This window comes from Notolepis coatsorum (assembly GCF_963971535.1).
Source record: "Notolepis coatsorum genome assembly, contig: SCAFFOLD_119, whole genome shotgun sequence".
Taxonomy (NCBI): domain Eukaryota; kingdom Metazoa; phylum Chordata; class Actinopteri; order Aulopiformes; family Paralepididae; genus Notolepis; species Notolepis coatsorum.
Genome location: NW_028173901.1, coordinates 624180 through 636679, shown reverse-complemented (window position 1 = coordinate 636679; position 12500 = coordinate 624180). Strand labels below are relative to the sequence as shown.

The window sequence follows — 12500 nt, the reverse complement described above, 5'->3', positions numbered from 1 at the left end:
CTGTCGAGCCCTGACTGGACTCATCCTTTAACCTGTCGAGCCCTGACTCATCCTTTAACCTGTCGAGCCCTGACTCATCCTTTAACCTGTCGAGCCCTGACTCATCCTTTAACCTGTCGCGCCCTGACTGGACTCATCCTTTAACCTGTCGAGCCCTGACTCATCCTTTAACCTGTCGAGCCCTGACTCATCCTTTAACCTGTCGAGCCCTGACTGGACTCATCCTTTAACCTGTCGAGCCCTGACTGGACTCATCCTTTAGGTACAGACGTGAGACCATGGCGACGCATGGCTTTTAATATGGCAGTACTATGGTACATTAATTAAGATGAGATTCAACGTATCGTCATTGCACAGGGTACAAGTACAGAGTACAACTAAATATAGTTAGCATCTAGCTAGAGTACAAAGGAGCAGTAAAGTGCACTGTAATGTACACGACTGCCTCACACGCCCAAAACCCTAAGCCACTACCCTCTCCTTAACTCCCACCCCCCACTCTCCGCCCTCCCTCCCACCCCCCAAATTCCCTCCCCCGAGGGTGCTTCCTGAAGCTCACTGACTTTCGACATAAATGAACATTGTATCAACAAATGTGCTTTGTTTTGTATTAATTTAGGGTTGTGCCATTATTATTATGCAAAGATAATAATTGTGATTAATTCTGTAATGAGTTGTGTGTTTCTAGCATCCTTGACACCCAAGGACAACGATGGAAATAAGTCAAGAGGCTTTTACGTTACTATCCTTGACAGCAATGTAAGCTGGATTAATGATCTGTTTATGTTGTGGAGTCTAAATAAAAACCTGAAACCTGATACAGTAGATGATATATGAAATATATTCATACTACAACATGGAAGATATAAGCAGTATGACCAGCAGTGTACAGTATGTACAGCGAGTATAAACACTATAGTATAATAGTTATACAATGGCTGGTACCTGACATGACCATCAAACTACTGTGATACCTGGAGGTCGGGTGGCGTAGCGGAGATTGCGCTCGTCACCAATGCAAGAGGCTGCGGTCTCGACTCCCGGAGTCAGCATTGCCTCCGACTTGGGCCGGTCGTCATACTAACTCGTTTGGCTGGGTTAGGGGGAGGGAAGTCGATGGGTGGTAATCTGGTGTTGTGGACAGCGACTCCTACAGGTCAGGTCTGGGCGCCTGCTCAGCGAAAGACAGGAAGTGGTAAAGGCAGCGTGACCTCCCATGCGTTACGCTTCACCAATGAGAGTCCTCGCTGCCAGGTGAAAAGAGAGCCACTGGCTGTCTCCACATGTGTCGGAGGAAGCATGTGGTAGACTTCAGGGTTCCCTTGTACCGACCAGTAGGAGGCACATGCGCACAACGACCAGGTAGGGGAGGGGGGGAATTGGCACAACGACTGAATTGGGACGGGAGGAAAAAGAGAAAAAAATCGGAGAAAGAGAGGATAAATTTTTTTATTTTATTTTAATACTGTGATACCTTTGTGTAGGGAGTTTCTACCAGACCTAGGCTGCTGGAGAGACAGTTTAGGCTGAAAGGGGGAAAAACCCAACCCAACACCCTGACGGAGCGAATGGACCCCCCTGTGTAGCTCCAAGGCAGAGCTCTGTGAGAGACCCCCGCTGGCTCAGAGCTCTGTGAGAGACCCCCGCTGGCTCAGAGCTCTGTGAGAGACCCCCGCTGGCTCAGAGCTCTGTGAGAGACCCCCGCTGGCTCAGAGCTCTGTGAGAGACCCCCGCTGGCTCAGAGCTCTGTGAGAGACCCACGCTGGCTCAGAGCTCTGTGAGAGACCCACGCTGGCTCAGAGCTCTGTGAGAGACCCACGCTGGCTCAGAGCTCTGTGAGAGACCCCCGCTGGCTCAGAGCTCTGTGAGAGACCCCCGCTGGCTCAGAGCTCTGTGAGAGACCCACGCTGGCTCAGAGCTCTGTGAGAGACCCACGCTGGCTCAGAGCTCTGTGAGAGACCCACGCTGGCTCAGAGCTCTGTGAGAGACCCACGCTGGCTCAGAGCTCTGTGAGAGACCCACGCTGGCTCAGAGCTCTGTGAGAGACCCCCGCTGGCTCAGAGCTCTGTGAGAGACCCACGCTGGCTCAGAGCTCTGTGAGAGACCCACGCTGGCTCAGAGCTCTGTGAGAGACCCACGCTGGCTCAGAGCTCTGTGAGAGACCCACGCTGGCTCAGAGCTCTGTGAGAGACCCCCGCTGGCTCAGAGCTCTGTGAGAGACCCACGCTGGCTCAGAGCTCTGTGAGAGACCCACGCTGGCTCAGAGCTCTGTGAGAGACCCACGCTGGCTCAGAGCTCTGTGAGAGACCCCCGCTGGCTCAGAGCTCTGTGAGAGACCCACGCTGGCTCACACACGTGTCTGGGCTGTGGTGCAGCGCGTCCAGAGGGGGGGGGGTCTGTGAGCCAGAGAGGGGGGGGTCTGTGAGCCAGAGAGGGGGGGGGGGGGTCTGTGAGCCAGAGAGGGGGGGTGCAGCACGTCCAGAGAGGGGGGGTCTGTGAGCAGGCAGGTAAGCACCGCATTAACACACTAAGCCCCTCGTCTGCGAGCGAAGCACCGCTTGGTTAAATGTCAGCACGCCTCCAGGTCGCCTCAGAGGTCGTCTCTCTCCGTGACATTTACAGCCCTTTTCCAATCCCATGGTTCCCTCTCAGGAGCCAAGGGATTATTTAATTATTTAATATTCTATTGTGCCTCAATTTTAATTTAGTTTATATTCCATTTTATTTTATTCCACCTTTTATTTCATCCTATCGTAATTGTCTGACTTCTTAAAGAAATAGCAATTTTTTTAATGCCCAGACAAAATGTTTTAGCTTTTATTGAAAGTGTTTTAACCTTCAGCATCATCTGGACAGACCCTGACCCCTGACCCTAACGCTGAGGCCTAGAGAACACTGGACAGACCCTGACCCTAACACTGAGGCCTAGAGACCACCTTAGGCTGAAGGGGCTCTTCCTTCTGGCCAGCGCCCCCTAGAGGGGGTGAGAGGGCTTCTCCAGGATGGCTTCTAGCTTTTTCCTCATCCTCCTCTCAGCCTCCTCTAGGTTATCCAGCTCACCACCCACTACTGAGCGAGCCTTCTTCAGCTGGCTGGAGACCCTCGAGGTGATGTTGCCCCCCAGCTCACCACCCACTACTGAGTCAGCCTTCTTCAGCTTGTGGAGACCCTCGAGGTGATGTGGCCCCCCCCAGCTCACCACCCACTACTGAGAGAGCCTTCTTCAGCTGCTGGAGACCCTCGAGGTGATGTGGCCCCCCAGCTCACCACCCACTACTGAGCCAGCCTTCTTCAGCTGGCTGGAGACCCTCGAGGTGATGTGGCCCCCCCCAGCTCACCACCCACTACTGAGCCAGCCTTCTTCAGCAGCTGGAGACCCTCGAGGTGATGTGGCCCCCCCAGCTCACCACCCACTACTGAGAGAGCCTTCTTCAGCTTGTGGAGACCCTCGAGCTGATGTGGCCCCCCCAGCTCACCACCCACTACTGAGAGAGCCTTCTTCAGCTGGCTGGAGACCCTCGAGGTGATGTGGCCCCCCCAGCTCACCACCCACTACTGAGAGAGCCTTCTTCAGCTGCTGGAGACCCTCGAGGTGATGTGGCCCCCCCAGCTCACCACCCACTACTGAGAGAGCCTTCTTCAGCTGGCTGGAGACCCTCGAGGTGATGTGGCCCCCCCAGCTCACCACCCACTACTGAGCGAGCCTTCTTCAGCTGGCTGGAGACCCTCGAGGTGATGTGGCCCCCCCAGCTCACCACCCACTACTGAGCCAGCCTTCTTCAGCTGGCTGGAGACCCTCGAGCTGATGTGGCCCCCCCAGCTCACCACCCACTACTGAGCCAGCCTTCTTCAGCTGCTGGAGACCCTCGAGCTGATGTGGCCCCCCCAGCTCACCACCCACTACTGAGCGAGCCTTCTTCAGCTGGCTGGAGACCCTCGAGGTGATGTGGCCCCCCCAGCTCACCACCCACTACTGAGCGAGCCTTCTTCAGCTGGCTGGAGACCCTCGAGGTGATGTGGCCCCCCCAGCTCACCACCCACTACTGAGCGAGCCTTCTTCAGCTGGCTGGAGACCCTCGAGGTGATGTGGCCCCCCCAGCTCACCACCCACTACTGAGCGAGCCTTCTTCAGCTGGCTGGAGACCCTCGAGGTGATGTGGCCCCCCCAGCTCACCACCCACTACTGAGCGAGCCTTCTTCAGCTTGTGGAGACCCTCGAGGTGATGTGGCCCCCCCAGCTCACCACCCACTACTGAGCGAGCCTTCTTCAGCTGGCTGGAGACCCTCGAGGTGATGTGGCCCCCCCAGCTCACCACCCACTACTGAGCGAGCCTTCTTCAGCTGGCTGGAGACCCTCGAGGTGATGTGGCCCCCCCAGCTCACCACCCACTACTGAGCGAGCCTTCTTCAGCTGGCTGGAGACCCTCGAGGTGATGTGGCCCCCCCAGCTCACCACCCACTACTGAGCGAGCCTTCTTCAGCTGGCTGGAGACCCTCGAGGTGATGTGGCCCCCCCAGCTCACCACCCACTACTGAGCGAGCCTTCTTCAGCTGGCTGGAGACCCTCGAGGTGATGTGGCCCCCCCAGCTCACCACCCACTACTGAGCGAGCCTTCTTCAGCTGGCTGGAGACCCTCGAGGTGATGTGGCCCCCCAGCTCACCACCCACTACTGAGCGAGCCTTCTTCAGCTGGCTGGAGACCCTCGAGGTGATGTTGCCCCCCCCCCCCAGCTCACCACCCACTACTGAGCCAGCCTTCTTCAGCTGGCTGGAGACCCTCGAGGTGATGTGGCCCCCCAGCTCACCACCCACTACTGAGCGAGCCTTCTTCAGCTGGCTGGAGACCCTCGAGGTGATGTTGCCCCCCCCCCCAGCTCACCACCCACTACTGAGCCAGCCTTCTTCAGCTGGCTGGAGACCCTCGAGGTGATGTGGCCCCCCAGCTCACCACCCACTACTGAGCGAGCCTTCTTCAGCTGGCTGGAGACCCTCGAGGTGATGTTGCCCCCCCCCCCCAGCTCACCACCCACTACTGAGCCAGCCTTCTTCAGCTGGCTGGAGACCCTCGAGGTGATGTGGCCCCCCCCCCCAGCTCACCACCCACTACTGAGCCAGCCTTCTTCAGCTGGCTGGAGACCCTCGAGGTGATGTTGAACTTAAAGCAAGAACTACACGTCATCATCAGGTGAGGTGTTTGCCCAACAGGGTTCACACTGTATATTGGGGGCACCCCTTGTGAAGGTGTGATGCTCGGTGCTGTTCTCTCTCTAACCAGGCCGGCTACAGCAGAACCATCTACACTGCACTTCCCCGCACTACAGTTATTATTATTCACACCGCGTGGCGTTGAGTTACTGTATCTCTTTACTGTATCACATCCTGAATCTCACCACCTCACCTGATGCATGCGGCTCTCGTGAACTCACCTCCCTGTCTGTGCTAGGAGCGAAAATCACTGTAGTCTCTCTCTCTCTCTCCATAATAATAATAATAATAATAATAATAATAATACACTTTATTTGTATGGATGCTCAACGAACAATAACAACCATCAAATGCACACAGCACACACATCCACACACACACTCACTTTAAACAAACAACACACTGCAGCACCCACTCTCCACACTTTAGAACACCTAAACACACTTTATATTTATCGGTAAAGAATTTGCACTACAACCCATACCTCATTACACCTTACTGTAAATTATATTGTACCTAAATTGTACCTCATCCCACTTCTGCTTTGCACTGTATAGTATATTGTATATTATTATATTGTATAGTATATTGTATGGTAACCCAGTTACTTCTACTCTACATAGAGCATTGTATATATGTATATACTGAACACTTTTGTCTACGTACTTGACTTCTATTTTATACTTGCTATACTTATTTTATTATCTATTTTTGTCTAGCACAGTCTCTGGAGCGAAACAGAAAGAAGCAGTTTGTATAAAAGGTATTACATCTTCTAAACCTAAGTGCCCTTGAGCAAGGCACATTGTGATACGAACGATAATGAAATAGGAACATTGTAATTTTTAAATAAGGAACGGCATAGCTTTATATTCTCAAACCCAAACCTCCTTCTGAATTTACATTAGTCTCTTCTTTGTGTTCAATCTGAAATCCCCCCCCCCCCACAGAGGGCACGGTGCAAATTGGATTCCCTGCTAATCAGAGGATCTCAGCCCCTGAATCAGCTGAGCTCCTCTCTCACTCAGGCGTGAAACGCTTTTCTATTTACTCTCCAAGTCTTTGTTTGGTCACATTCAGGGATTAAAGAGCTGCGCCTGTATGGGTCCTGCTGTCAACGTTCACCCCGTGATCATCTGGACGTTTCCTCCGTCAGGTCAGACGCTGGACCGCGGCGGCGTGGAGGGGAAGTAGGGTTAGGGTTAGGGAGGGGAAGTAGGGTTAGGGTTAGGGAGGGGAAGTAGGGTTAGGGTTAGGGAGGGAGAGTAGGGTTAGGGTTAGGGAGGGGAAGTAGGGTTAGGGTTAGGGAGGGAGAGTAGGGTTAGGGTTAGGGAGGGGAAGTAGGGTTAGGGTTAGGGAGGGAGAGTAGGGTTAGGGTTAGGGAGGGGAAGTAGGGTTAGGGTTAGGGAGGGAGAGTAGGGTTAGGGTTAGGGAGGGGAAGTAGGGTTAGGGTTAGGGAGGGAGAGTAGGGTTAGGGTTAGGGAGGGAGAGTAGGGTTAGGGTTAGGGAGGGGAAGTAGGGTTAGGGTTAGGGAGGGAGAGTAGGGTTAGGGTTAGGGAGGGGAAGTAGGGTTAGGGTTAGGGAGGGGAAGTAGGGTTAGGGTTAGGGAGGGAGAGTAGGGTTAGGGTTAGGGAGGGGAAGTAGGGTTAGGGTTAGGGAGGGAGAGTAGGGTTAGGGAGGGGAAGTAGGGTTAGGGTTAGGGAGGGAGAGTAGGGTTAGGGTTAGGGAGGGGAAGTAGGGTTAGGGTTAGGGAGGGAGAGTAGGGTTAGGGTTAGGGAGGGGAAGTAGGGTTAGGGTTAGGGAGGGAGAGTAGGGTTAGGGTTAGGGAGGGGAAGTAGGGTTAGGGTTAGGGAGGGGGAGTAGGGTTAGGGTTAGGGAGGGGGAGTAGGGTTAGGGTTAGGGAGGGAGAGTAGGGTTAGGGTTAGGGAGGGGGAGTAGGGTTAGGGTTAGGGAGGGGGAGTAGGGTTAGGGTTAGGGAGGGGGAGTAGGGTTAGGGTTAGGGAGGGGGAGTAGGGTTAGGGTTAGGGAGGGGGAGTAGGGTTAGGGTTAGGGAGGGGGAGTAGGGTTAGGGTTAGGGAGGGGGAGTAGGGTTAGGGTTAGGGAGGGGGAGTAGGGTTAGGGTTAGGGAGGGGAAGTAGGGTTAGGGTTAGGGAGGGGAAGTAGGGTTAGGGTTAGGGAGGGGGAGTAGGGTTAGGGTTAGGGAGGGGAAGTAGGGTTAGGGTTAGGGAGGGGGAGTAGGGTTAGGGTTAGGGAGGGGGAGTAGGGTTAGGGTTAGGGAGGGAGAGTAGCGGCAGGTTTCAGACATACTGCGGCTGGGTGGCGCAGCGGAGATTGCGCTCGTCACCAATGCAAGAGACTCCGGTCTCGAATCACAGTCTCAGCATTGCCTGCGGCTTGGGCCGACCGTCATACTAACTCAATTGGCAGAGCCAGCGGGTGGAAGTCTATGGGTGGTAATCTGGTCGTTGTGGACAGCGACTCCTACAGGTTGGTTGGGGGACGCCTGCACAGCAGAGATAGGAAGTAACGGGGGTAGTGTGAGCCTCCCACACGTTACTCCTCGCCACTGAGAGTCTGCGCTGGCAGGTGAAAAGATGTGACTGGCTGCCTCCACATGTATCGGAGGGGACACGTGATGGGCTTCTATCTTCCCTACGACCGGCCAGTGGGGGGCACATGCAAGCAACAATCAGGACAGGGGAGGGGATTCACGTGAGATCCGTCTGTGCCACATTTCGGTACTATACATTTTTTTATTTATTTTTTGATGATGTCAATGTTTCGTTTACCACGAAACCTATGAAGTCGCCGCACGTTCAGACAAACAATATACGCTTACCTAGGATTTGACTTGATTCAACAACAAAGCAGTCGGAGCGATGGCAAGCCGAAAATGGTCGAAAGTGTGGTTATTTGAAGTTTGGATTTTTTCCCCCCACAACTGAGGTAGGTAGATTACATTTTTAGAGACTAAAGTACAGAAAAAAGGTACCGTTGGGTACCGGTATCGATTCACAGGTACCGGTATCGATTCACAGGTAACCCAACCCTAACCATGACTCAATGAGACCTTTGGATACCAAGAAAATGTGAAAGAATGCAGTCAGTCAGAAAATAATGATTGCAGCTTTAATCAAATTGTACCAATAACCTCAACAGAATGGAAACCAAAACAACAACAGCTGAATGAGGTTCTCTCTCCGTGTGGATAATCAAGCTGCCTGATGGGATGTGTTCCTTATCCTCCGTCGCCGTCGGAGACAGAGAGCGCGGGGGGGGGGTGGGGTGCAGTGCGTGGATGAATGACCCTTGAAAGCTATTTATTTTTTTCCTGGAACGCCAAAACTTTTCAATCATTTGAAATTAAAAGATAGCGGTTGAACCCCCCCCCCCTGCAGCTGGAGGGCGAGTGACAGACAGATGCCAGCGTTGCCAGGAGCGACCAGAGCACCATCTGTCCTCATCCATCTTTGTTGACGTTAATTCTCTGGACGTGCAGCGGCAGCCATCCATGTTTATTTTCATATAATCAATTACCGAAATATAGCAGGGGTCGCTGTGATCACCAGTGTCGTTATCTACCACGGAGAGGTGCATTGTGGGAGCTTTAACCCTTTCACTGCCACACGACAGAAGGTTAACCCTTTACTATCACACAACTGACGGCGATGCTCCATCATTAGCATCATTAGCTCCGCGTCCGCCGTCGGTTGTGTGATAGTAAAGGGCTAACCTTCTGTATCGTCACAGTGAAAGGGTTAACCGGCTGTCGTGTGGCAGTGATAGGGTTAATAGGTTTTATTGATTAGACTGCAGGTTGTACCGCTGGGTGATCAAACCAGGCCAAGCGTTCAAAGTTACCATGAGGAATGGAGATAGTGCACAGGGGCTTCTGGGTAGTGTCTGTATGTGACGAGTTCAAAGGTCAAGACTCTGGCAGGAGCACTCATTCAGGGGTACTACGACTATGCGTGCACCTCATGGTACCAAAGCACCTCAAAGGCGCTTAAAACAAAATTACAAACATCACAAAACAAACTGGTCAGACTACTACTTGACCTGAACCCCAGAACCCACCTCACCCCTGCCCACTTTGACAACCTAGGATGGCTTAGAGTAGACGACAGAGTACAGCAACTTGCAATGGGCCTGGTCTACAAGATACACTACACGACCAAGGTACCCATGTACATGTCAAAATACTTCCCAAAGGTCAGTGAATACCACGACCACAACACCAGAGGGAGCTCCACAAATCATGTTAAACCCAGATTCGGCTCAAACAAGGGACTAAACACGTTTCGCAATAATGCCACAACAATGTGGAACGCCCTACCCAAAGCTGTAAAGGAATGTGAATCCCTGCCCACATTCAAAACCGCTCTTAAAGAGCACCTACGGGAGGCTGCAATTCGAAACTGGCCACCGTAAATGCCCAAAACCCCCACCACCTCCTAATAGACAGTCTCCTCCCCACCGCATGTATATATTCCCTCCCCGCCGTATGTATATTTCCCTCCCACCCACCCACCCCCTCCTAATGTACAGTCCCCTCCCCATCATATGTATATACTCTGTCAGGATCTAGGGGTAACAGTACTGTATATTTGAATACCGCTTATGTCACAAATGTATCAGTACTAAATACCTGTATGTCCCTATGCCATAAATGTCATGTATGTTGTGTATGTCATAAATGTCTATATGAATTGAAAATGGGGGACCCTGATGTAAACAAGACAAACGTCTTTCTCAGGTCTGCATCCCCTTAACAATTGTATGTATTGACCCGTACTGTATTGTACCCATTCTGCAATCTGTTAAATAAAGTTTTCATTCATTCATTCATTCATTCATTCATTCATTCATTCATTCATTCATTCATTCATTCATGTCTGCATCAGATGGTCCTTCATGAGGCTGGTTACTATGACCTCACACAGCTGTTTATAGAGTCTCTTGTTATGAAATTTTATGATTTGGTTTATTATAAACGTATGCAAATGTAGTTATCCTATATAGGTGTAAGAGGGGAGGTCGCTTATAAGCACTTGGTTTTTTTTTTACCTTTCCTGCACATTTGAACTGTTCTTGTTTTACTTATTTTATTCCAGAATGTATGTTTGTAAGTGCAAATAACAATAAACAAGCTATTTGAGAGACATTTGTAAATGTACTGTTCAAACAGCTAAGAGAGGGATTAAAATGAGGTGTATTTCTATTGTTGGGGTTCACTTGTGGAACAATGCTGATTTGAGAACGAGTCATTCGCTTTTAGGTTTTATGAAAATGGTTTGTATAGCTATTTTTGAAGATTACAAATGTGAATACTTTTTTTGTTATTTTCTTTTAGAATACTGTTTGAGTCTTAATTGTGTTAAGAATATAGGACAGGCATGTATAAGCATTATGCTTCAGTCTGTACCTTTTCAGTCACTGCCTGAATCAAAGATTGTTACATGATTGTGCTTATTGTGTTGTGTGATGACTGAATACACTACTTATTGTGTTGTGTGATGACTGAATACACTACGACCACATTGGGCAGAACTCACTCCTGTCCTCGGGGGCAGTGGAGTGGAACAGGCCACCAGCAGACATTAGATCAATAAGTCCCTATTCCTCTTTTAAAGGCAAAGCAAAGAGCTGGATCAGGAGAAGCAGAACATGGGTTTAATTATATTCTATTTATCTTAGTTGTTTTTATTTATGTTTAATAAAATATAAATAAAACCGTTCGATACGACCTCCACGGTTCGGGGCATGTGGCTATTGTTCGGTTATAAGTTAATGTTAGCCTAGAGCTAGGCTAACGTTACGTTAGCCGCAAGCTAACTAACTTTACCCGCGAGCTAACTAACATTAGCGCAAGCTAACCGTGGAAACGCTCACAGAGAAGTGACTCCACGACACCAGAGTGGGGAAGGGGGGTATATTGACGAGGCTTGACAGCAGAGGTTCAAAGATAACTGTTTGTGTTCAATAACAGCCAGGAGACTAGAGCGTCTGTGTCAACTGTGCCGTGCGTCTGTATCTACATCCTGGTCCCTGCTGGGACGTACCAACTCCACAGAACTGTGGGGGGGGTTATATAACATTCCCCAATCATTCCCTTGTAACATCTCCTCTTTTTAGATAAGTTAGAACATTCCTTAGTGCAAATCATTATTAATACAAGAAACCCCATAAACGTCCTTATTTAAAACCCTAATCATATTTTCTGTGACTTTTCCTTTTTGATAAGAAAGTCTAGTGCTGGTTGAGCATATGCATACTATGTTGTTGGCCTTTGTCTATAATGTGGCCATAGAATAGAAAAGGTTTAATTATTTTGTTTCTTTGCACTAAGTTAATACTTTGACAAATGTTGCCTATATTTTTCAGTCAGTTCGGTCTTTGTGTGCCAAACATTATTTAAGGCAAACCGCTGTAAATCTTTATTTTTTTTTCAAATAAATGAGAAGCATGTTTAAATTTTTGGAGTGTTAAATAAAAAACAACGTATCGAATCGAACCGAAAACCGTGATACGAACCGAACCGTGTATTTTGTGAACCGTTCCACCCTAATGCTCACACACTGGCAGTGCCAACCTGCTCACACACTGAGAGCAGAGCCCAACATGCACGGTGCCAACCTGCTCACACACCGAGTGTCTGACCCTGTCAGCCGAACGCACAATTGGAGGGGGGCTTCCCACTCTCCAGAACATTTACAACAAGCGGTGCAGGGGTAAGGCTAAGAGAATCATCAAGGACTCCAGCCACCCAAACAACTGCCTCTTTGAACTGCTGCGGTCAGGCAAGCGATACCGGAGTCTCAAGGCGAGCACAGAAAGACTCAGAAGAAGCTTCTATCCCCAGGCCATCAGGTTGCTCAACGAACAATAACACTATGTAACAACCATCAAATGCACTCACAACACACACACCCACACGCACACACTCACTTTAAACATACAACTCACTGCAGCACCCACTCTCCACACTTTAGATCACCTAAACACACTTTATATTTATTGGTAAAGGATTTGCACTACAACCCATACCTCAGTACACCTTACTGTAAATTGTACCTAAATTGTACCTCATCCCATGTCTGCTTTGCACTATATAATATATTGTATATTATTATATTGTATAGTATATTGTATATTGTATGGTAACTCAGTTACTTCTATTCGAACATTGTACATATGTACATACTGAACACTTGTGTCTACGTAGGTGACTTCTATTTTTACTTGCTATACTATGTTATTTCATAATTATCTTTTGTCTAGCACAGTCTCTGGA

The 12500-nt window shown here is 50.1% G+C and overlaps 1 protein-coding gene across 1 annotated transcript in view; it reads right to left on the bottom strand.

Moving 5' to 3' along the window:
- Window positions 1-12500, bottom strand: part of LOC311247667 (attractin-like protein 1) — a 122000-nt gene that overhangs the window by 24381 nt on the left and 85119 nt on the right. Inside the window, 1 exon segment of the mRNA XM_084338680.1 lies at window positions 4604-4838. Coding sequence (XP_084194806.1) covers window positions 4604-4838 — 235 coding nt within the window.